At 39.0% G+C, this 25,514-nt stretch overlaps 1 protein-coding gene across 1 annotated transcript; it reads left to right on the plus strand.

Annotated features, from left to right (window-relative positions):
* The first annotated feature begins 2,850 nt into the window (after positions 1-2,850).
* On the plus strand, positions 2,851-20,716 carry KLF5 (KLF transcription factor 5). The gene is made up of 4 exons (XM_037034744.1): positions 2,851-3,462; positions 5,758-6,628; positions 7,626-7,685; positions 18,920-20,716. Exons 1-4 carry the CDS (start codon positions 3,202-3,204, stop codon positions 19,096-19,098), a joined length of 1,371 nt encoding a protein of 456 aa, XP_036890639.1. The 5' UTR covers positions 2,851-3,201; the 3' UTR covers positions 19,099-20,716.
* Positions 20,717-25,514: the final 4,798 nt, after the last annotated feature.

The following is a 25,514-nucleotide window of genomic DNA, read 5'->3' on the forward strand; positions in this document are numbered from 1 at the left end:
GTATTTATTCCCGTAAAGATAGTGACACTTATGGTTTATTCTAAGACTAAATCTGCGTTGCCCAGTGACTAAGGACTTAAGTATGCACACTGCTTCTACACTTACCCTCCTACCTAACTTGACTACTCAACTTTTTTATTTCTTTTCCTCAGAATGCTCTGTTTTGGCACAGTTCAGTTAACACACCACTGCCAGGCCACTAATTGATTTCTGAAACCTGACATTTGTTTTTTGTTTTCTCCTATCTTCCCTAATGGTACAAGCACTACTAAGCAGGAAGGAATGCAAAGAACTGGAAAGTTCAAAGTAATTGAGGATCTGTCCATTCACACTGTCTGGCATCAAGCCAGTGCAGAACCTGGAACATTCGAAAAATATTTATCAAGTTTTAACCCTTTTTGCTAAGCCGATGAAGTGGGTCTGCAGCTGTAGCATTTGTGTTAACAGCAACAGCAAGTAAGCTTGGTTGGACATATTCTTTATATGTTCAGAATCACATGGCAAATGTCTCAAAAAAGGATTACTTTTCAATTTCCGTACTATTATACAGTGTAAGCTAGTTATTTTCTGAGATTGCAGAGCTGGGCATTTCAGAGAAAACATTAATTAAAAGTGGCAGCCCTATTTCATGAATCCTTATGTCAGAAATGAAATTTAAATAAATGCCACTGTGTTAGAGCCAAAAAAATTGTATGTTGCTTTTCTATTGTACGTGCGCTGCAAGCCCTGTCATAGCTAGGTCCATACCTATATTCATTAATAAAAGTAGGAATGTGAAAAAATGAACAGGACTATAAAAATGTTATTAAATATTTATGAAATGGCTGTGTTTTTTTGTTTGCTTGGGAAAGCTTTTGTAAATGAAAGCACGTTTTAAAATGGTGTGAAATATAGAAACATTTCCAGTAAAACAACTAGATTTTATTGCAGTGGGGACTAAGGTTGAAACAACAGGTTGCTGACACTGGTAAAAAAGATAAAGGGATAGGTCTGGATAGGTTTAAACGCAAATGAAAACACAAATGGATACCAAAGTATATTAACTCTAAGTTAGATTTAATTAAAGTTAAAAAGAACACATTAAGTTCTGTTAAGACTTACTTATATGACACTCAGGTTTGCTCATACCATCGGCATTGCATAACCAAAAATCTTTCAAATTTCAGTGTTTTAAAAAAGTTGTAAATCAGATACCAAGTCTATAAACTGTTTCTAAGTTATTTAATTACATATTTGAAATCAATATTAGAGAAAATCAGGATAGCTTTTAAGAGGTAAAGGTGAATAATGTGGGATTGTTTTCTTAGAAAAAATTTTGCCAAGACACATATTTTGGTAATTTGAAAGTAGTCGTTGAGCATTCTCTGAAGTAGTGATCACAGTTACAGCAAAGGGAATGGAAAACAATGTCACAGCATAATTTGTTTTCTAATAATTAATAAATACCTCTAGTACATACTGTGTATATTAATTTTTAAAACCTACACACTGAAATAAGAACATACCTTTGATAGACTTACTCTTTGAAGAGAATGTTTTTATACAACTTGTTTTTTAAAGCTGTTTTACCGTGAAGTGATGAGTAGGGTTGTGTACATGTAAAATCGTCTGTAGGTACAGTGCACTGTCAACATATATGCATATGTAGTAATATTCTAGGCATTTTTATTGCAGTTTGTTGTTCGGGCTTCCAAACAAGCCAGATAAAATCGTGTGCAAGAACATTAAAGATGAAGGGAAGTGGTTCCCTTAGGTGATTGATGGTAAAAATCCACCCCCCGTTATGACAGTAGATGGACAGTAAATATATTTGGCTATTACTTTCTCACAAATTTGGATTCCCAGTTTTCAGAGCTGCTGCGTGTCTAACGTTTGGCTTCTTTGGTTGTCTTTTCGTAGGAAAAGGTGCCACGGTGTTGGGTAAATGGGCTGCGTTTCTTTGTAAATATTAACTTCATTTTTTTAAACATACGGTGCTAGCAAAAATAAGTTAAAGATGTAATGTCTATTTAAATACATTTGATCTAGTCGTTAGTGCTTAAATTAGATTCCGTGCTTCGACTTGAATCAACAGTGTATTAAAAACTTCAAAAAATTCCTAAGGTGGATTCCCATCATTCCCTCCACACATGGATACGAGGTAGATCTTTGTGAAAACTTCTTGTAACCATTTAAATACTGTAGGGAAAAAAACAGCTTTTATGCCTGGGCTTTTTTTTAAAAAGTACTTGCCATTAAATTTTTTACTCAGGACATTCTGAATTTGCTTTGCTAAATGGATATGTTTACTGATAAAGAAATGGACACAAATCCGCTTTTTAATTTGTTTATCACACCGTCCTTAGTTTTCCGCTAAAGAAAAGTACATTTTGTCTATTTAAAAAAAAAAACCCACACTCATTACACGAGTCCTTGGAAAACCTTAGCGCCCCCTCCTAGCTGCATTCTGGGTTTCAACTTTTCAGTTTCAGGTCCTTGTACAACACCTAAGACGTGCAAAACTCTCTTTCTTCCTATTCCTGGCAGAGAAAGTCCGGAGAGATCTCCCTCCACGTCTCCACCCTAATTTCCTCTCTTCCTAGATTCCTCCTGCTTCTCTCCTTTCCTCCGCCCCCAGCTCCGCCAGCCCACTGTCAGAGAAGTTGTGTACAAACTGCCCGGCCGCCCTGAGCGCGAAGCTCGTGGCCTGAGAGGGGTGCGGTCAGTGCGGCGGAGGTGGGGCTGCAGGAGAAGTTCTTCCTTTTCATAGGCTAGCAGGTTCGGCCCGGCCGGCCTCCGGGCCTCGGGATTCGCTGCAGCTCTGCCAGTCTAGCTGGCGCGCCACGCCCACCCGGAGTTGGGTAAAATAGACGCGGGCGTCAAGTGTCAGTAGTCGCGGGGCAGGTACGCGCGTTCGCAGCTCGCTCGCGGAGATCTGCGGTGGCGGGAGCGGTCTCCGGCCAGTGAGAGAGCGCGGTGGGGCGGGGCGGGAGAAAGTGGCCGCCCGGAGGACGTTGGCGTTTTCGCGTGGCCGAGCGGAAGAGTTTTGCTTTTCGTGCGCGCCTTCGAAAACCGCGCCTACTGTGGACTAAGGGGTCCGCCCGGAGCTTCCCCTCCTGCGCCTGCGGCCCCGCGTGGAGCTTGCCGGCCTGAGCCAGCGTGGGCGAAGTGGGAAGTGCGCCCGACCCGCACCCCTCGACCGGAGCCTCCCCCCGAGTGCCCATGGCTACGCGGGTGCTGACCATGAGCGCCCGCCTGGGACCCGTGCCCCAGCCACCGGCTCCGCAGGACGAGCCCGTGTTCGCGCAGCTCAAGCCCGTGCTGGGCGCCGCGAACCCGGCCCGCGACGCGGCGCTCTTCTCCGGCGAGGAGCTGAAGCACGCGCACCACCATCCGCAGGCGCAGCCCGCGCCCCCTCAGCCTCCGCAGCCAGCACCGCAGCCCGCCGCGGGCCCGCGGCTGCCCCCCGAAGAGCTGGTCCAGGTAGGAAGAGCGGCTTCCCTCCCTCCTGGGGCTCGGGCGTGTCTCGCCGCTGCGACGCGCGGGCGACAGGGGCCGCTCCAGGCTGGGGCACACGGGGAGCCGGAGCTGGGGTGGGCAGCCCCGCCCTGCCCTCCTAGCCAGGGCACCCGCATTTCGCAGTGAGAAAGTGGGCCGGTCTGAAGAGGAGGGTCCTAGATGAATTCGCCCTGGCGGGCCCGTCCGGCAAAGGTTAAAGGGAGACTAGGTGCTCTGGCGCACCTTTGTTTTTTTACATTTGGAGGCTCAAACCTCATACCTCTCGCCCAACTTCACTTAAATTCCGCCTTTCGCCTTAATCTCCCCCCTCCTCCCAGGGCGGTGGCCTTGGAGGTTCCCCCCCCCGCCCCACGTCGTCTCGTGTTAAGTGGAAAAGCAAATCGGGGTGCTGGGAGGGGCTCCCACGGGGTCCTATTTCTTATCTCGTGGGGCTGCCTTTGGGAAGTAAAAGGTACAAAGTAAAAGGTACATTGGAGTGATTATTTTTTCCTTAAAAAGAAAGCTGGGGTGTTGTTTTCTTCGTGTGCGCGTAAATTTCCTCCCGGAGCCGCGTTGAAAGCTGGCACTTGGCATTTACACTTGCCCGGCAGCCGAATTAGAGCAACCGCCTGTTTCTTTCGCCCACGCAGGGAGTTATATAGCCCAGAAAAAACTTCCCGGGACTTTCAGCGTGTCCCAAGGAAAAAAAAATTGGAAACGTACCCACACGCAAACAGCTGGAAGAGCTAAAATCAGAAACCACTAACCACCACGGTAACGAAGGGCACGAAAGGGTTTAGTTCGGTTTATTTCAAGACGCTACATTTACTAGTCCCTTGGTATATTGTATATTTGCTATTCTGCTCCTACCCCGGGTGGGGGTGTCTGCGAGCGTCGTCGTGCTGTGAAAGGACAGTGGCATTTGTCAGGGATATGACTCACATGATCAGAGTGTTAATTTTTATTTTTAAATCGTGTTTATCCGAGAAACCGCGTCTGCATCCTCAGTGAAGGATACGAGGTCCGACATGAAACGCTTCTGAAATTGTTGGTAGCAAAAGAAACAAAACAAAAACCCCCAACTTTATTCACTGATTAAGATGTCAGGGTTAATTGTTTGATGAGCCATCTATTTAGGATGTATTTCTTCTTTTAAAATTTCCTTTTCTATATTAAAAGTTAAAAAGAGTACTTAAGTTTATGTTATACTGGGAGAGAAGATAGCTTTAAGAAGGTTAAGACTTGTTACAATCTGGATTATGTCCTTAAGAAAAATCACCATTTGAAAACAATTTGGTTATTTCCTTCCGTTTGTCAGTTTTTTGCTCAGGAGAGACCATGAGTATAAGGTATGACTGGGCTTTTTACAGAGTAAGAGGGAATGGAGCTTTGTCCCACAGAGGAGGACATGGTGAATGTTTTGCTGGTGACTGTGCTAGTGGTACAGCAGCCTCTCCCCACCCACGGGCGCCTTAGCACCACTCTACCAAGGGAGTGATTTTCCCCTAGGTAATTAAAGATCTGTTTTAGATAGGGATATAAATAGGAACATTTCATTTTCGTATTAACCAATTACAGAATCTGCTGATTAAAATCAACATTTAGATCAAATGTTGAATGTGAAATTGTTCTTTTGGTGGACACTATGTTTTGATCAAAACGTTGTATTTAGGTTTCCGATCAACTGTGTGCCAGAGGAGGCACTGAAATAGCCAAGGAATATGTTTTACATGAACGATTTCGTCACAGTCTACCTAAGCAGAAATAAAAAACTCCGGCAACTTCGCAACAATATTTTTAAATTTTGTGTAGTTAAAAAAAAACATACATTAAAGTTACCTGTATGAGATGAGTAGAATTGAGGTCCTTTGGTAATATTATAATACCTTACTTCAGTTGCAAACCGAACTGTGTAATGGGGCAGGGATTCCTGATTGTACTCGAGTGATGATTATGTATACTTTATTGCATCAGAAAGGAACATGTTTTGTATTTGCTTCCTTTTTGCTTGATTTGCCTCATTCACTTTTTGTCCTCATTTGATTGTGGGAGTGATTTTACCAAATTCATGTTATGCAGAGTTTCGTAAGGTTTTAGTGAACCAGTTATTACACAATTGACAAATAAACGTGGTATGTTTGTAAGCAGCGCTTGGAAGGAGTTTGCCCAAGTACTTTTCACAGGGATTGTTGGGGAATTTTTAGTAAGCACTGTTTGTTTCTTCTCCGTGAGATGATGAATTAGGTGGATTATGCGTGTTTGTATCTCTTCTTTTTTTAGACGAGATGTGAAATGGAGAAGTACCTGACACCTCAGCTTCCTCCAGTTTCTATAATTCCAGAGCATAAAAAGTATAGACGAGACAGTGCCTCAGTCGTAGACCAGTTCTTCACTGACAGTGAAGGGTTACCTTACAGTATCAACATGAACGTCTTCCTCCCTGACATCACTCACCTGAGAACTGGCCTCTACAAATCCCAGAGACCGTGCGTAACACACATCAAGACAGAACCTGTTACCATTTTCAGCCACCAGAGTGAAACGACTGCCCCTCCTCCGGCCCCGACCCAGGCCCTCCCTGAGTTCACCAGTATATTCAGCTCACACCAGACCACAGCTCCAGAGGTGAACAATATTTTCATCAAACAAGAACTTCCTACACCAGATCTTCATCTTTCTGTCCCCCCGCAGGGCCACCTGTACCAGCTACTGAACACACCGGATCTAGATATGCCCAGTTCTACAAACCAGACAGCTGTAATGGACACTCTTAATGTTTCTATGTCAGCCGCCATGGCAGGCCTTAACACACACACCTCTGCTGTTCCGCAGACTTCGATGAAACAGTTCCAGGGCATGCCCCCTTGCACATACACAATGCCAAGTCAGTTTCTTCCACAGCAGGCCACTTACTTTCCCCCGTCACCACCAAGCTCAGAGCCTGGAAGTCCAGATAGACAAGCAGAGATGCTCCAGAATTTAACCCCACCTCCATCCTATGCTGCGACAATTGCTTCTAAACTGGCAATTCACAATCCAAATTTACCTGCCACCCTGCCAGTTAATTCGCAAAACATCCAGCCTGTCAGATACAATAGAAGGAGTAACCCCGATTTGGAGAAACGACGCATCCACTACTGCGATTACCCTGGTATGTGGTCTTACCTGGTTGAAGCATCGTGCATTTAATGCTTGTGTGTGCCTTTGTCCAAACTCAGATTTTACATTCACAAAGGAAAAGAGTGCTTGACGGTAAAAACCACCTCCTTTGTTCTTGTTGTATCCCAGTCTCGATGTCTTATCCTGGGATGTGCTGTTAATTGTCTGTTGCTTACTTGATGTTTTTAAAAAGGGCCAGAACATTCTGGTAAAAAAGTACCTAGACATATTTCTCTTTACTGTTAAATAAGAATTTGAACCTGAGTTATATGTCAGACATAATTTCCAGTCATAAATTGACGTTTTTACTTCTAAGCTAGGTACCCTGAAAAGAGATTACGGAAGTAAGATAGGAGAAAATGTGGTGTAGTAATGAAGTGGGGATTGAGTAGGCTGCTTACAGGACAAGACTGTCTACAGGATAGATTTAAGGTTCTTCTGACAGTGTATGAGCACACGCTCATTGTTGACTGAGATACGTGATCCAAAACATGAATTGATGACAGTAGTGAATGTATCTGCAAGTTGCTGGCATAAGCTAGTTTATGATTAATACAGGGTATAATTTGTTGATTGTGGTACGTGATATAGCATGACATACTACATGAAAAAACAAGCAATGGGTGAGTGCAGAAAATGGCAGTCGTCTTGGGTAATGGTTTATCACTGTCAGCTCTGGAGCCATTAGGAAATTTAAATCGCTGAAGTACGTGTTCCTAGTACAAAACACACCTGGAATATAAACACGTTTTGCCTTCGGAGCTTGACTTGATTATCCTCTTTCTGCTAAAATGATACATAGGTAAAGCAAATCACTTTAGTGCCTTTAGGAAGGTAATAGGGGGGAGTGCTTTTTGAAACTGAAGCTTCAGATAGCTAGCATGAGAGATTTCTTCTTTAAAGCCAGATTTGAAACACCCAACCATCAAATGTAAAGATTTCAAAGGATCTCCAAAGTGACAAGCTGTTTCTCTTCTGCTTTATTTCAGGCTGCACAAAAGTTTATACGAAGTCTTCTCATTTAAAAGCTCACCTGAGGACTCATACTGGTATGTAATTTTCTTGTTAATTCTGTGAGTTGTTTAAATAGTGTAAGTGGTATTCATCCTTTTAAAAGCCAATACTTGTTTGATCTCTTCTTTCTTCTGTCAACTTGTATTTTTTAATGGCCTACCTTTTCAGCACTGGCTTGGCTCAAAATTCAGTCCAGTGAAAGAGCCTGGTTCCAGGAAGGCCGATGTTCTCTCACTAAGACCCTGTCACCTCACGTAGAATTAATTACCTAAAAATGTAAACAACGATGTTTACTAATGGATTTTAAAACTTGTAAGGAAGGGCTATTTCTTATCATGAAGGGAAAAAATGTAACTCGTTTCTTCTTTAACAAATCAGTTGGCTTCTAGAAAGCTACATTAAACACTAAAAAAAGGTCCATTTAGCATGTAAATCATAATTGCTTAATACATTATCGTAGTTTTATCTTTAGCCTAAAATATCAGTATTCAGCATGTTTTTTTGTGTGTGTGCTTGATGAAAGGAAGGGCTGGAATATGAAAGTATTAAAATTGAACAAAGATGGGATCGTGGTTTAAAAAGTTTTTCAGTGCCCTATCCCAGTCTAATTTGGTGCGAATAAGAGGTTGTATTCTAGCTTCTGTGAAATATTTCAAAATGTGCTGTTAAGTTTAGGCCCTTTAATTTTACAAATACTTATTTTGTCAGATGTATACAATCACGTTTAAATGCTTTTTAATGTTAAAACTTCATATCAGAACCTGTATTAGGACAAAACCAGGTGGCATGCTTTCAAAACCTCCAAATACCAGAATATTTTCAAGCACATAGATGGTTACTATTTGCAGTGTTGTTAAAAGGACAGCCCTAGAGGAAAGAACTTATACAAAGTGATTGTGTTTTATTTTCTCTCATTAAATACAGCCTTACCTAAAGTTTGCTAATAAAAGCAATGACCTAGCAAAATGTTTTATTCCATCATTGCTATGGAAACCAGAGTATTCAACAGTTCCTTTGAATGGGTTGTTGGATTAGTGTGAGGACTTGAATCTCCCCAGGCTAGATGTTACTATGGAAATAGAGTTTTGATAAATGAAGTAGTTATCTCTAACTGCTGCATTAAAAAGTAAAAGCCTTTGAACGAAGGTCAGTGCTGACACATGGCACTAAGGAATACGGCTGCAGACATTCTGTATGTCTGTTAGGTACTGCTTGATAGCCCAGTGGTCAGCACTACTTTTTAAAATCTAAATAGCACTGGCAATAGTGTGGTAGATTCCAGGGCTTTCCGAGAAACTGCTTTAAAAGGAAAGACATCTCACATATTTATCAGTGAAATGATTGGGTTGTTTTGGCCTGACGTTTCTAGAGATACACAAATTGATTGCATTAAAGGCAATCCTATGTAAGTAGCCCAAAGTTGAAACTGTGCTTACGGAATATGTGGAACAAATGCTCATTAAGCATACAGTAAATTCAATCTAAAGTTTTCAAAATACAAATGACAAGGCCAAGAACACATTCCATGTAGTAGTAGTAAAATATCCTTTTATAAAGTACATTCTAAGGAAGGGAACATTGAAAATGGTTTTTACCTGAATTTTGGTTAAGGGGAAGTAGAAGTAACTTCGAAACATTCGGGCTATTGTTTTTCTTTTGGAAGTCCTTGAAATAAGAGATAGGGAGAAGGGAACGTTTTTTTCGTGAGGTCAAAGTCTCCTAATAAAAGGGGTGCAATTGCATCTAGCGATATAATCAAGTATATTGCCGGGATGTAGTCACAACATATCTAAATGGCCTTGCCACCCCTGCAAGTCAGGGTTTAATGCTCTGAGTGCTTGTACCTGCGATTCTGGAACTCGACCTGCCGGTAAAGAAATTGAATAGTGGGCTGTCTTAACAATGCTTGTACTAATAAAAAACAACCCCCCCCCAAAAAGGACCTAGGCCTAATTTGGGACCCATTAATGGACTTTTTCACCTGACTATAAATGTGTGGCCATCGACATCTAATGAGAGAGGCCATTTAATCCAGTTTAATAAAGTTTTGTTTGATTGTCTTTCAAATGCCTTGGGGAGGGTTTGTGCAGACTTGTTCTTCTGGCTAAACCCGTTCTTGGGTAATCATAGAGCATTGAGGTTGTTTTCTCCTTATTTCTAGTTTCTAGACAATGCCTTTTAAAATTACCTCTCTCTCATTGCATCCTCCCTACCCTGCCTGTTGTTTTTTAATGAATGTATCCAAAGCCCGCAAAGGCCTGGTTTGTTTTTTCCTTCTACCTTTGAAGGCCCAGGCGTTTTTCTAAAGTACTTTTCTCATTTAATGGCTTTTTTGTTTTCTTTCTGTTCCCTTGCCCAGTTTATTATAGGATTTTAAAAAACAATCTATATGGGAATGTTGTTATATTTGACGATACAGAAGTTATCTTTTAAATGATTGCCATTTTGCAGGCAGAATGTGAAGCACCCTAGCGTTTCTTTGGAATGAAGTTGTAAATGCTTTAAAATGTCAAGTTACCTTATGTTTTACAAATGATTTGAGCAATTAAAACAACCTACATCTGAGTTATTTTTAAATGCTTATTCTGGATTTTTAGATTGTAAATGCTTCTTGACTTGCAGATTCAAACACAAGGAAGTAGTCTTTTCAAAACAAAGACCTTTTAAAAAAACCTTAGATGAAAGAGTAGAAGATACTTTCTTGAACCAGAAGTCTCATGGCATTCAAGTTTTTCTAAGTTCATAAACTTTTTTAAACTCAGGAAGAATATACAATAGAAAGTTCTGTCTTTGTATGGTTAGACAAAATACCTGACTCTATTCTAAGAAATAATTGTATTTCACCTAAAAAACATGTTATGTCTTCATAGACATGGTAGCATGTTTATAGACCTATAGAGGTACCCCTTACAGGGGTGAGTGGTGGTTGTGTGTTACTTGTAACGTGTGTTACATACATGTCATGTCTCTCTGGTTAGACATAATTATGGCTGCTTCTAGGCAATAGTGTCAAGAAGTGGTAAATTTCCAAATCAAAATATTTGTACTTTTAACAGCATTTAAATATAAATGAACCATCTCCTGAGATTTGTGTATGCCTCATGATGTATCTAAGGGGCTATACTCATTGTAACCATTAAAAGTTGCTCCCAAACACCTTTTTAAAAAAAAGATTCACATACCATTTGCCATTACAAACCAACGTACTTGGTACTTGATTCATGAATCAAATAGAAAAATCAGCTGCAGCCAGCAGTGTGGTTGTTTCTGTTCATTGACTAGCTTTAATTTCATAATGAAGATTTAAACTAACTTAACTCAGGCTATATATACAAAGAAAAATTTGTAAGAAATTGAAATATTTTTCTTAACCACTGGTACCATTTTTTTTGCACGCCTGTGAGTACCATCAGTTAAAATATTTTTCATACATTGAGTGTGGAAATTTCCTTGTAACTTGTGTTTACATGTTAGTAAAAAATACTTTTCAAAGAAAAAGTTCTGAATAAGTAAATAGTGAACGTTATACAGATGTCTGAAATCTTAGTGCTTTTAGTCACATGTGTGAATGTGCATTTAACCCCAGAGAATATGGTAAAGCAGTTGCGAGAGTAGGATATAGTAACGCTTTTAGATCGTTCGTCAGTCTCAGCTTTCTGGAACAGGACAGAAAGTGAGCAGTTGTGCAGAGAAAGTCAGCCACACACACACTTGGCTCAGGTGTCCCTTGCATCCAGACACCATGCCCGAGCTGTCCTGGGTGCACTATATGACCCCCAAAATGGCTTGCTAAGGGTTGCCCTGAAACATACATTTGGAAACAACCCCAGAAAAGAAAATGGAAACCTGCAAATCACATTGGAACACAACATGGACTCCGAGTGAAGCACTCATTTCACAATGAGTTGTGTTTGGGATCCCACAGCCCATCTTAGGGATTTTTTCCCCCTGGACTGGCTGTGAAGAGGGTAAATTCCCATGTTCCTCTTTACTCAATTATGTAGGACATTATTTCCTAATCACATTTATATTAAGATGTTACCATGTAGGCTTTAAAATACATAATTTTGGCTTGAGATTTGTTCCTAAGTATCGATTTTAGTTATAGTTTGGGTACTAAAAAAAAATCCTTAGGTATAAATTTCTGCATACTTCTTTGCTCTGCATTATTATTTATTCAATATACTGGGTATAGATTTTTATTTAAAAATATTGACAGGGTTGACAGTAAAGATTTTTCCCCTCTAAGAGAGTATTGAAAATGTTCTGAAAATCAGTCACTTCTTTTCTCTTTTTTGTGTGCGTAACTGTGGGAAAGAGTGAAAATGCTTTTAAAAATACATAGGGAGGATTTCGCTTCCTTGGAAAATTTAGAGCTAAAATCAGCTTAAGATTATAAATGTAAAATATATGCATAATTACATGTGGACTTAATGGGGATGAACGATAGTTTGGTTCTAGGCATCAGTATTGGTTAAGTGTGTAACCTGTGTTACTGGTAGAGGTTAAAGTTTCGCAGGATGGAATTTAGTGCCCGATGATTTTTTTTTTTGAGTCTATATTGGAAAGCTATGCAGGAGAAAGTATCACATTTAGCCCATAGTGTTAGTTGTTGCTAGTGTTAAACATTCTTAAATTATTTTCATTTGCAGCTTTATTTTATGTATTGGCAATTTCAAGCTTATGTTAAAAGGGGGCGGTGGTTAAGAGACTTCTTGGTTTCAGACCTCTGGAGAGGTATTTATGAGTTCAAAAGCTTTTTTCTTTTTACTGACTCTCACTGGGAAGATTAAACTTTGCTTCTAGGACTTGTTCTTTCATCTGAAAGACAGTTAGATGGGAAATTTTGGTTCTGCGATCATAAAGCTTATATCTAAGGTTAAGAAGTTGAATTTGATCAAGCAACCATTTTGGACTGATCTTGTACTAAGTCCAAAGAGAATCTCTTCCCTTTTCTCATAAATAGAATTCTTCAAATTTAGGTAGAAACAATCAGCTGTAAAGGTACAGAAAATGTGATTTTTATTTTAGGAGCNATTTCAAGCTTATGTTAAAAGGGGGCGGTGGTTAAGAGACTTCTTGGTTTCAGACCTCTGGAGAGGTATTTATGAGTTCAAAAGCTTTTTTCTTTTTACTGACTCTCACTGGGAAGATTAAACTTTGCTTCTAGGACTTGTTCTTTCATCTGAAAAACAGTTAGATGGGAAATTTTGGATCTGTGATCATAAAGCTTATATCTAAGGTTAAGGAGTTGAATTTGATCAAGCAACCATTTTGGACTGATCTTGTACTAAGTCCAAAGAGAATCTCTTCCCTTTTGTCATAAACAAGTGGGAGAAGATTTGTTCCTAAGTTGATTAAATCGAATTCTTCAAGTTTAGGTAGAAACAATCAGCTGTAAAGGTACAGAAAATGTGATTTTTATTTTAGGAGCAGTGTTTTAATCACCCAAGGTTTTTGCTTGGGCAGATATTTTTAGTTCTATAGAATGTAGTAGCTGTTTACTCGGTGACCTACATCTTTTCTGGTGAAGGATTAGAAACAAAGTAATGTCCTACTTTAGTAAAAGTATCTCTGTAACAGCATTCTTACTCCGCCAGCCTGTATTATTTATATTCAAGGATCTCCAACAATTCTAAGTAAGTGTGGCTTACTGTTTTAAATGTGCAGTGTAGATAACTTGCATTAGAAAAAACATCTAGGTAGAAGAGTACATTTCTTTTTCACTAACTTTATAAATGCAAACCTTTGAGTTGGGAGGAAGCGTTCTGATCAAGGTAACTACATTAAATGCAAATTAAAAGAAAGGATATTTAGTACTTGGTCCGTGCTGGGAAATGAAAATAGGGAATTTTTCTGTTTTGGGTAACATATTTCATCAATAACAAAATTATTTGGGCCTCTTATAAGAAAGTGCATTGTGAGCATTGCCTTTCTGTCAGAAGACTCAACGACTGGCATTTCATTTCATGAACACCGTTGATGATACAGAGCGCTCTCCGTTGTTTTTACTGAGAATCCTCAGGAGAAGCGCAGTAGGTTAGGAGCCTAGAGATTTCGTTCTGCTGGGGTCTAGACTGTAAACCTTGTCAGGGTATCCCCACCTCTCCCCCTTTAGATTTAGTAGATCACTGTTCTCTGTCCCCAGAAGTCCCCTTGCTGCCTTTTGACCAGTAGTAGAACTTCTGGTTTTCATCAAATGCAGTCCAGTACAATAAAAGAAAACTTGTTCATGGAGAATTTACTTATCCCTATAAAACTGTAGGATGGAAAGGCAAAAAGCATGATTTTCACCTAAACGCACATTTACTTGGATCATCCTCAGTGATCCTGGGCTGAAGAGAACGAGGCGAAGCCTTGTGGCAGGTGAGGCTGTTAAAGAAAGGGCACTGCAATAGACTTAGACACTGCGTGCTTTCCTCTCTCTTACACCTTCCATTCTTTTCATTGATGAAAATAACTGAGTTGGTCAGACTTGAGCCCAATAGATGATTGTTCTAAAAAAGCATTAGGAGAAGTGTGGCATTACCGCTGGAACTTGAGAAACTTTCAAAGCCAGTTGGAAGCGAAATACAGCTATTTGAAGCCTTTGCACAGCAATATATGTGCAAGTACAAACCAGTCCTTCAGAAGGAACTTAGGTCATGATGGGGGACGCCGACAAGTGATCTCTCCTGGACTGTTCAGAGGTTTTCTGGAAGGGATACGGAGAATCGGATTTTAAAGACAGAGATCAATACAAATTGACCAAGAGTGAGACACAGGGAATTTTCTTAACATATCCTTTAATCAGTTTGCTTAAAGTGGGTACATTATTGGTAGGGATACTATAGTAAATATTAGATGCATTTTATAAATGCATCAATTAGATACTAATACTACTAATCTTTGAAATGAACTGCCTACCCTTCTGTTTCAAGGGTTGCCATTGTTGCATAAAAATATAAATTAATGAGCCTAAATCATTCTATTTTACCTTTTTTTAGATATCTAATATTCATGGATTTACTGTATTTTGGGGTTAATGTTTCTTATTTCTATACCTTTTATTAAAATATGTAGATACTGATTAAGGCTATAAATTTCCTTAGTCTCTAATGATGGGGAAAATATTAGAGAAAATTGCATGAAAATATTTTCCTCCTGAAGTAAGAGCTCATTTTGAGGTTCAAGACTCTTAAATTTTACAAATCAGGATTAAATACTAATTATTGAAATGATTTATGCTACTTTAACAGTTTGCATTATTTCAGCTCTCAGAATAGAATATGGATTTCAAGTTCTTTGAAGCCAGAGGCCAAGTCTTATTTGTTGTTTTCTGCAAGTAATTTAGTACAGATTACATGCTTGTTTTTAAACATTGACTTTAATTTTGGTGGTTTTTAGCCTTTGTTAAGTAAGATTTAGATAATCTTTTAGCCTTCAGAAAGGAAACCAGATGGCAAATTTACTGTAATAAACTTTAAAATCACATAAAAAATCACATAAAATCACATAAAATAACTAAAAAATTTTTTATCTGTGATTTTTTTTATTAGAAGAATCTGTGGAACATTATAGGTAGAAGAATCTTTGCAAACATTCCAGGGAAGGCCTTGGTGTGAGTCTATTGAATATGTTCAGCAGAGCAGAGAAACCTCCCATTCTGTTGTGCTAAAGTTCAAGTCATTTTTTGTCTGTTCATCAGAGGGGGAGAAAATAAGATAATTTTTTTAGTTCATCACTAAAGATTTTTTGAATACTTCAAAATATGTTCTGCTTAGCCTGGGTAAAGGGAACCTGTTATTCAGTATTATTTGGGGGTCATCAGTACCAGCGCAGTTTCGTTTTCAGGACCCCATGGGCTGACAGGTGGGTCTTAACCAAGGGCCCTGGGCTCCAGACAGCCAGCGCCGAGGCCTGCTCTGAGTCCGTTATGCTGTTCCTTAACTGGCCTTCACAAATGGTTTTGGAATCTTTAAATAAATGTGAACAATATCTACTTGTTCCTCAAAGTCATTATATAGAGTTATTAATGTTTACTAATGGAAGATTGAAGCAGGACAGTGAGGATTAGTGGCAGGTTGGCATTCCTAACGCGGAGCTGATCGCGGCGCAGCCAGCTCCTGACTCTGGAGGACGTGCTCACGGATGTTTGTGCCTGTGCCTTCCTTTCACTGGAAGTGTTTTTGCTTAACCTTTTTATCACATATACTGACTTTCTCGGTATGGGTGATATGTATGTTTGACTTGAACATTTTTAAAAACAGATTAGGGGTTCCTAGCAAAAAAGTCATAGCAATTTCAAAATAGAATGAGAAAATGCATACTTCATTTGAGAAATAAAGTGGAAGCTTGTTTTTCATGCTGTAAAAACTTGTCACTTCTTTTTGCCTTTGGAAAGTTTCACATTAACAGCATAAGAACTTAAAAATACAGTTGATGTTGAAAGAGCTTAACTAAATATTTTAAATTGGTGGTATTGGAAAAGGATTCTGTAAAAATCCAATTAAACTTTTGAAAGCTCTATCCTGTTGAAATAACTTAAAGGAAGTCACTTTGGTTTCCCAGAAGTACTGTGCATAGTGTTTCTGGCTGAGGAAGAAAGGCCCAAATCTGCTCCTTGGCCAGAAATTGGGTACCAGCTTCCTCTACACTGTTTTACTTGAATGGTGTTGACACTTGAACAAATCCCGTAGAAACTGCCCCAAGTGGGGAACAGTTGTCCTTGTTTTACAAGACTTGGTCCCATAATTAATGTCCCAGACACTGGTAGTTTTCTTGGCTAAACAATCTATAGATGTGCATAAATAGGGAGCAAAACCCCACATGTTTTAGGAACTTAATTAGCTACCGTGTTCCAGCCAATCGGTAAACCTTAAAAAATATTGGTGCAGTTTATTGCTTTATAGCCAATAAAAATAGCGAACAAAAAGAGGCTACTGTCCCTTATTTCTTAAACTCTGAGAATTCAGTTCTCTTGCTATTTAATTATGAAGTTCAAAAGACTAGAATGATTTCTTTTAAAATTGGGGCAGTTCAGTAGTTTTTTTTTCTTGCCTCAGACATGAGAAATAACTTTCCATTAAATGACAGTAAAGTATTTAACCAACATGTTTGTTTTTTGTGAATTTATTTTTCACAAGGAGCAAAAACAAACACTTGTGTGCAGTTTTTTTTATTTGATTTCCATGTACAGGAGCGATTACTTGCTAGTATGAAACAGATTAAATATGAATATAAGTGAAAGAAAAGTTCTTTATTTCTTATGTTACTTAAAAGAGTTTGAGAGTATTAGCTTACAAGCTTAGAATTTACTATGAGAGGAAAGAAGAAATTCAGAAATTAAAACATCCATTTTACAAATAGAGCAATAGGAAACAAAAAGGAAATTTAAAAACCCCAAATGATTGTGTTTTGGTCCAGAGTCAGAGGAGAGGAGACAGGAAAGGTAGCCCAGGGTGCACACCAGCCAGGAGGAGTTGGAAGAGAAATTTCATGGGAAATAATTGATACAGATTTCATAGAGCCGTTCTGGCCCTTCCTTCTTCGTCCTTACGGAATTTTAAGTCAGATGGGTTAGCAGAACAGCAAGAATATATTAACCACAGGTTGTAGAAATCTCAGTTGATGTGGACAATGTCTTTCCAAATTTGGACACAGCTGAGTAATCTTACAACTTCCTGAACATGATACTGCTAACTGGGCAGAAAGGTTGTTGAGTTTCATGGCGAGGAGTGGTCAGGGCATCTTTGAGGTTCTTCTCTTCTAGAAGAAAATATTTTTAAAAGGAATTTCAGAGCTCGGCTATTCAGAGGTTTAATGTGCAAATTTATCTCACAGACTCTCATCTTAAACTAACAAATTTATAGAATATTATAACAATAAAGCATACGTATAGGAAATACAAGTTAATGGGATTCTTAGGTTTTAGGGTTTATTTAGAGGACTACATGATCTCAAATAGGATTAATTAATCTTAAAACTGGGAGTTAAAATTGCACTATGAATATGGAGTAATTTTAAAGGATTGGCAAGCTTTAGACAACATTAAGAGTATTGCGGATCGCAGTGGGGCAGCAGCGCAGTTATCCACTCACTGTTTAAGTGGAGAGAGCTATTAAAGAATGGGTAGACTGAATGGTCAGGGACTTGTAAAAGTATGTGTTACACCCTGTAAACTCTGTGAGGCCAGGCATTTTTGTTTCTGACTGTTGTATTCCAGGCATTCAGGACAGTGCCCAGCACATGATAGAAACCTGGCAAATCATTTATAAAATGAAAAATTTTAAAGGTCATTATTTATTTTAGAAAGGGGAAGGGAGGAAGAAAGAGGGAGAAAAACCTGGATTAATTGGTTGCCTCTCCCATGCCCCCAACCAGGGCCCTAACCCACAACCCAGGCAGGTGTCCTGAGCAGGACTCAAACCTGGGGACACCGTGGTTTGCTGCGTGATGCGCAACCCACCAAGCCATGCCACTTGGTGCTTTAAAATGAGTTTTGATGATTTTTTTGGTGCAGTGCTTTACATAGAGAAAATAATGCAAAAATCAGCAAATGTTGAGTTGTTTCATGACTCTACCAAAGTCAAATGATCAGTTCCAGACTTTCTGATCTGATTGAGGAATTTATTAAATGTCAAATGCATAGAGCTTTAACACAGTTGAACTTACCATTTTTCTCTTCTTCCATCTGAAGAATGGGAGGGTGTGAAGGTGTATGTACTAGTGTGAATTTCAAAGAGCAGGTGTCCCAATACTCCAGTCGGAGGCCTTGTGTTCAGGAGAACTGCTGTATGTGCTGAAAGTTGCAGTCTGGCTAGTTTAGAAACACCTAGGACCAGTTGGAAGTAAAAGATTGCGATTGTAGGACCTTAATATTGGTGTTCTGAGCCGCTTCCTCTCTTGGCCATCTTCACTCATTTAATGTGTGTGTATTGGTGTAGACATTGTATTTGGACAGTGACGATGAAGCTGCCCAGGCTGTCTAGCCATTGAATGGATTTATTTATGCAGGAGCACTGATGCATCTAGCGCATTTAAAATTGCAATTTTTTTCATTCTTCAGTGGCACATGGAATACTTTTTCTTTGCATGAGTGTAGGTGACGTAGATTCTATGAGACAGGGACTGTGTTCAGTGGGTGACTTTGAGAAGTGAGTCGGTAACAATTCATGAACTTTTCTTGGACCATGATTTTTTTAAAATTATTTTCAGGCAGTATCTATGATATTGACTATGTTTGTTTTCTGAGCAGGGCACCTCACTTCTTCTCTGTTTGTTGTCACAGGCGAGAAGCCATACAAATGCACCTGGGAAGGCTGTGACTGGAGGTTCGCTCGCTCCGACGAGCTCACGCGCCACTACCGGAAGCACACTGGGGCCAAGCCGTTCCAGTGCGGGGTGTGCAACCGCAGCTTCTCCCGCTCTGACCACCTGGCCCTACACATGAAGAGGCACCAGAACTGAGAGCCGTGGCTGTGGGCCTGCTGTGCTTATGCAGGTGGTCACACCGACGGTGTGCAGTTCGCTTGGCAACATTTTAAACTACAAAATTAACTATATATATATAAAAAGAAACAACAAAAAAAACTGGAAATGTATATTTTGTATATTTGAGAAAACAGGGAATATGTTGTATTAATACCAAAGTGTTTGGTCCTTTTAAGAATCTGGAATGCTTGCTGTAATGTATGGCTTTACTCAAGCAGATTTCATCTCATGACAGGCAGCCACATCTCAGCGGGGGGGTGGGGGTGGGGTGGCAAGGTGTGTGTGCAGTGTTTTTACCTAAGCACCCGCATTTTAACGCGACAGCGTTTAGTAAACAAGTCAGTGGGCAGGCACAGGAAGAAGGCTGGATTGTGCGTCAAGATTTTACTTGACATCAAGTGGTTTTTCAATATTAGACTAATTCCTTAGAGGTACGCAGTGTACCTGGCAATTCACAAATAGCCATTGAACAAATAAGTGTGTGTTTTGTTTTGTTTTTTTATGAGTTGCCTATATTTGCTATTCAAAATTTTGTAAATAATGCAAATCAGCTTTATATGTTTATTACAAGTTTTCTAAGATTTTGGGGGGGAGAAATCATAAGTAATTTGAAAATAACCATGAATACATTTACAGTTAGAGTTTGTGGTGAGATACCTCTTAAACCTTACCAAATTCATTTCTTTAAGGGAAAGAAATAATAATCATTCAAATGAACTTTAAAAGCAGATTTAATGCACTGATTAAAATAGGATTGTTTATTTTAAATATGAAAAGACATTTTATATGAATTGTGAACTGAAGAACTTAAAGATAGCTACAGTATACAAAAAGTGAAGCCTCTTCCAATAAGCTAACCTATCATTTTTAAGGAGGAGGACTTATGTAATTTATGATGCAGTTTTCATATATGAAAATGTTGAAGTCATGATGGAGTTTCCATATACCGAGGGAATTTGCTCATACAGTAGTTAAATGCCAGTTTATGTGGAGTTTGCATGTAATGTACAGTGACACAGTAATTTAACCCAAATTACAGTGCAGTTTAGTTAATCTACTGTTCGTACTGACTCAGTGTCTGCCTTTAATTACAAATGACATGTTGAAAACTTAAGGAAGCAAGTGCTACATATATGCAATATAAAATAGTAATGTGATGCTGATGCTATGAACCAAAGGGCAGAATAAATAAGGAAAATGCCAAAAGGGGTCTTAATTGAAATTTTAATTTTGTTTTAAAAATATTGTTTATTTATTTTGTGGTACTATAGTAAGTTTTTTTAGAAAATTTTCATAACTTGATAAATTATAGTTTTCTTTGTTAGAAAAGTTGCTCTTAAAATGTGTAAATAGATGACAAGTGTTGTAAATATTTTGTAAGCGGCTTCAAAATGTTTATACATGGAAACATTACTGCATAAAACGTAAATCGGTTGCTGTTTTGCTTCTTTTTCCTTCTTATTTTTGTATTGTGGTCATTTCCTATGCAAATAATGGAGCAAACAGCTGTATAGTTGTAGAATTTTTTTGAGAGAATGAGATGTTTATATATTAACGACAATTTTTTTTGGAAATAAAAAGTGCCTAAAAGAGTCATGTTCTGCCTGCCTTCTTCACTTGCAATAGGAAAACATTTAGCAAATTCCCTTTCCAAAAATATTCAAAAGGGTCTGTTTATCAGGACAGTTAGTAAACTAGCTTCCACATTGAACCAATACCTGCCTTTGTTTAAGACAAAAGAGAGAGGGACTTGTTTTTAAAATTTGATTAGAGGCATTAAAGGGAGGCATAATTCATGAATGCTGATAACTCATTTTTCTGGTGAGTACCCTTCATTTGGTGTGGTAACAATGGAGTTTTTAGGCTTCCTCCTGAAAACTTGTAACCCCAGTCCAAACCCTGATTGAAACATTCTACCGATACCTGCTCAGTACTCAGATTGCCATGTCATGAAAAACAAGGAAAACCTGAGAAGCTGTCAGCCAAGAAAAGGAAACGTGTAAACTAAATGTAACATGTAAACTAAATGGCATTCTGGAACAGGAAAAGGACTTTGGGGAAAAAGCTGAGGAAATCTGAATATAGTGTGGAATTTAATGTTTCAATGTTGGTTTGTCGATTATGATAAATGTATCATACTAACAATGTAAGCTATGATAGAGACTGGGGAGGGTGGTATACAGGAATTATGTTTTACCTTTGCAGTAATTCTATGTCTAAAACTTCTAGAATAAAAAGTTCATTTTTAGAAAAGCAAAGGAAAGAGTCAGTATCACTATTACATATTGTTAGTAAATGGAAAAGGCTCTGCTCTCGGAGCTAAAGTGAAAATTGCTAAAGTGAAAATTTTATATAATATAGCATCCTAAGTTTATCCAGCCTCTAATTTGAATCCTCACTCTTCCCTCATCTAGCTCAATAATACAATGTACAAATAAATCATTCCTTAGCCAGAATTTCTCATTGGGGGTGAACTTTGGCGGGGGTGGGTGGGTGGGACTTTATTTTTTAGAGAGGGGAAGGGTCAGAGAAGGAGAGAAACATCCATGTTTGGTTGCCTCTCACCCCTTAATGGAGACCTGGCCTGCAACCCAGGCATGTTCCCTGACTGGGAATTGAACTGCAAATATACTGGTTCGCAGACCAGCTCTCAATCCCACTGAGCTACACTAGTCAGGGCCAAAAAACCTCTGGCTTAAATTTGTAGAAATTGAAATGAAGCTGTAGGTTTCTGTGAAGCAAGCACTCCATGCGTCCAGTAACAAATCAAGGGTGTGTTCAGTTGTAATTGGTAATTGTATGAGCTAAGACATTGTCTTTCAAGTAGAAACTTCCACTCTTACTTTGGGTCCTAGCACTTAAGTGTATTCAGCTTCCTAAAGCTTAAATACTAATTTACCCCAGGTTAAAATTTTTCCAGTTCTCTTTCCCTCTCTTGTAGGCTGCCCTTTCTCCTCCCTTGCCAAGCTACCTGTTCAAATCCTTGTCTGCCAGACCTCACTTCAGACCCTCAATCTTTATTAACCACACTCTGGAGGGGTTTTTTTTTGTATTTGGAGAACTGACAATTTAGTGTTGGAATTATTCTCTGGAATCACATGTATTTTTCTCCTGATTGTCAACTGTTCTGAAGAAACATCACTTCTTAGATTGCCTTTGTATTTCTGCTCTTGTTGATAAAGCCAATGTCAAAAAACTTTATGGTGCTGTATGAAATGGCTGAAGTCCTGCAAGAATTGAGTGGATCTGATTTTGGCCGAGTTTCCTCTTTGTTCACTGTTGCTCTAGTGTTGGTGTTGGATTTTTGATAAGGTGGGTGACCGGGAAACTGATTATAAGGTGAGCAAACAGGTAATGCCTGTGAATTTGTAAACATTAGGATGTTTTCGAGAGAAAATTATTTTAGACAACTATTACTAAGACTTCAAAGCTGGAAATAACTTCATTGCTGATCATTAGCATGTCCATTAAATGAATGTTTGGTTTCAAACATGTTCTGACCAGTCTCATGGTAAGGCAAGCTATCCCAACTAAATAAAAATGGATAATATGTCAGGATCCAATTGGCCAGGATGCAGTCATGTGGTTTGATTTCAGGGAAGTAATGCTCTTGAGTTTTGCTCAGCTAGGTTTTATTCTCATCTCCTCTCCCAAGTTACCTTGTTTTTTGTTTTGCTTCATTTCTGTCATTTTAATTCTTGCTGGTGCAGTTTGTGTTCAGTGCGTCACTTCATGGCACTCAATTAGAGAATTCTTAGATAAGCATGACTTGGCCTGCCTGCATAAAAATGTTCTTAAAAATCTAGCTAGATTCCTTTACCTATCTGCAAGTAAGCCCATCGGAGCTCTTTGGATTAACTTGTGGCCATAACAAAGCAAAGAAGGGCTTTATTCTCCATTACTAAATCTGGTGTCTACTTTGAAGTTAACCAAATTCTGTCTGGTTAGATTCTTCACTGCAGTGTTAAAATAATCAGTTGTAGAGGATTTTTTTTTGGTTTTTTTGTTTTTTTTTTACTCATACCAGAGTTACAGGTGACAAACCTGACAACTATTTAATACTTATTTTCACAATGACTATTAAAAAAATTGCTTGAGAGCTATGTGTGATTGGAAGAGTTTGTTACATGAAAATTCAGAACTTTTCTTTGTAAACCAGTAATCTTTATTTTTTTTCTGTTCCCAGTGCATATCACCCCATGAAAGCATTTGGGGCTATGGAAATATTAATATTCTTAATTATAAAGGTAAAAGATTAATGGTATTTGACAAAAGACAGTTGAATGATGATATATATGAAAGGAATGGACATTAAGAAGATCATACAAACCTTTTTGGTAAAAATGGTAGATTGCATGCATCTAATTCTGCAGCCTCCTAAGACCTCACTAAAATGAAGGGGCCTTTACCCCCAAGGCATAAACCTGTGAGGAGAACAGAAGAATAGAAACACCAACAAACTTGTGGGAGCTGGAAAGAGCTAGATGGAGGAGGCAACAAAGAGCATAAATGAAAAAGCAAAATTCTAGAAGAGCAGTGGAGAAAAACAGAACTAACCTAATTCTAACCCCCACGGAAATCCCTAAAGATCTCAGGAATTTGTAGCATCAAGTATGTCTAGATGTAGGGCTAAAATACAATTTTTTAACAGTTTGTCTTAAGTTGTTTTTCTTAGTCATTTTTTTATTTTTCAATTACAGTTGACATATTACTTTCAGATGTACACCCCAGTGATTAGATGTTATGTAACCTACTAAGTGATCATCCTAATAAAGCTCATACTCATCTGACATCATACATAGTTATTAGAATATTACTGAGTAAATTCCCTATATGGTACTTTACATCACCATGACTATTTTAACCACCAATTTGTACTTCACCTTTTTTACCCATTCCTCCAATTAACCTCCCATCTGACAACTGTCAAAATTTTCTCTGTACGTCTGTTTCTCTTCTCATTTGTTTATTTTGACTTTTAGATTCTATAGTTGATAGATATGTATTTATTGCCTTTTTTGTTCATATTTTTATCTCTTTTCTTCTTTTTAAAGTAGACCCTTTAACTTTTCATATAATACTGGTTTGGTGGTGATAAACTTCTTTAGCTTTTTCTTGTCTGGGAAGCTCTTTGTCTGCCCTGCAGTTCTGAATGAGAGCTTTGCTGGGTAGAGTAAATTTGGTTGAAGCTCCTTGCTTTTCATCACCTTGAATATTTCTTGCTACTCCCTCTGGCCTGCAAAGTTTCTGTTGTGGTATCAGCTGACCATCTCATGGGAGCTCCCTTGTACATAACTGCTTTTCTCTTGCTGCTTTTAAGATTCTTTGTCTTTAACATTTGGCATTTTAATTATGATGTGTCTTGGAGTGGGCATCTTTGGGATCATCTTGTTCGGCACTCTGCACTTCCTGGACTTGTATGTCTCTTAACCAGGGGAGGGAAGTTTTTTTGGTCATCTTTTCAAATGGGTTTTCAATTTCTTGTTTATCTCTTTTCCTTCTGGCCCGCTCCCCCACCCCCACCCCCCCCATGATGTGAATGTTGGTATGCTTAAAGTTGTCCCGGAGTCTCCTTACATACACTCCTCATGTTTTGGGATTCTTTTTCCTTTTTGCTATTCTTTGGCTGTTTTTTGCTTCCTTATATTCCACATCACTGATTTGATTCTTGGCTTTGTCTACTTTACTGTTGATTCCCTGTAAAATATTCTTCATTTCAGTTAGTGTATCCTGCATTTCTGACTGGTTCTTTTCTATGGTTTCTATGTCCTTTTTCAAGCTGTTGAATTTCTCAGTAAGGTCCTTGAGCATCGCTATAGCATTATTTTGAACTCTGTATCTGGTAGATTGCTTGCCTCCATTTCATTCAGTTCTTTTTCTGGAGATCTCTGTTCTTTCATTTGGGACCCGTTTCTTTGTTTCTACATTTTGGCTGCTTCCATGTTTGTTTCTATGTATTTGGTAGAGCCACTACATTTCCTATTTAGACTTGGTCGAGTGGCCTTGTATAGTAGGTGTCCTGTAGGGCCCAGTGGCACAGCCTCCCCAGTCACCCTAGCTGGGTACTCCAGGTGCACCACATATATGGGTTGTGGGTTCTGTACTGTTATACTTGAGTCTTGGTGTCACCTGGAGGGATTGACCCCCAGGCCAGCTGGCTGTGAGGATAGGCTGTAACTACAGCAGGGGAGCTGCCGTGCAAGAACCATCCCTACAGAGTGGGACTTGCTTCAGGGGGCTTTGGTGCTCACCAAGTTGGCCTCTTGAGTGTGTTGCTCGTGGAGGTGCTAGGGTTGTGATCCAGAATGGTCTGAGCTGTCCACCAGGTACACTGGCTTTGGGGCCTCCTAGAAGGTGCAAAGTTAGCTACTGCCTGTGTACTGTCTGGGGCT

This window comes from Sturnira hondurensis, unplaced genomic scaffold (assembly GCF_014824575.4).
Source record: "Sturnira hondurensis isolate 20B ecotype Veracruz unplaced genomic scaffold, ASM1482457v3 Scaffold0022201, whole genome shotgun sequence".
NCBI classification, from domain to species: domain Eukaryota; kingdom Metazoa; phylum Chordata; class Mammalia; order Chiroptera; family Phyllostomidae; genus Sturnira; species Sturnira hondurensis.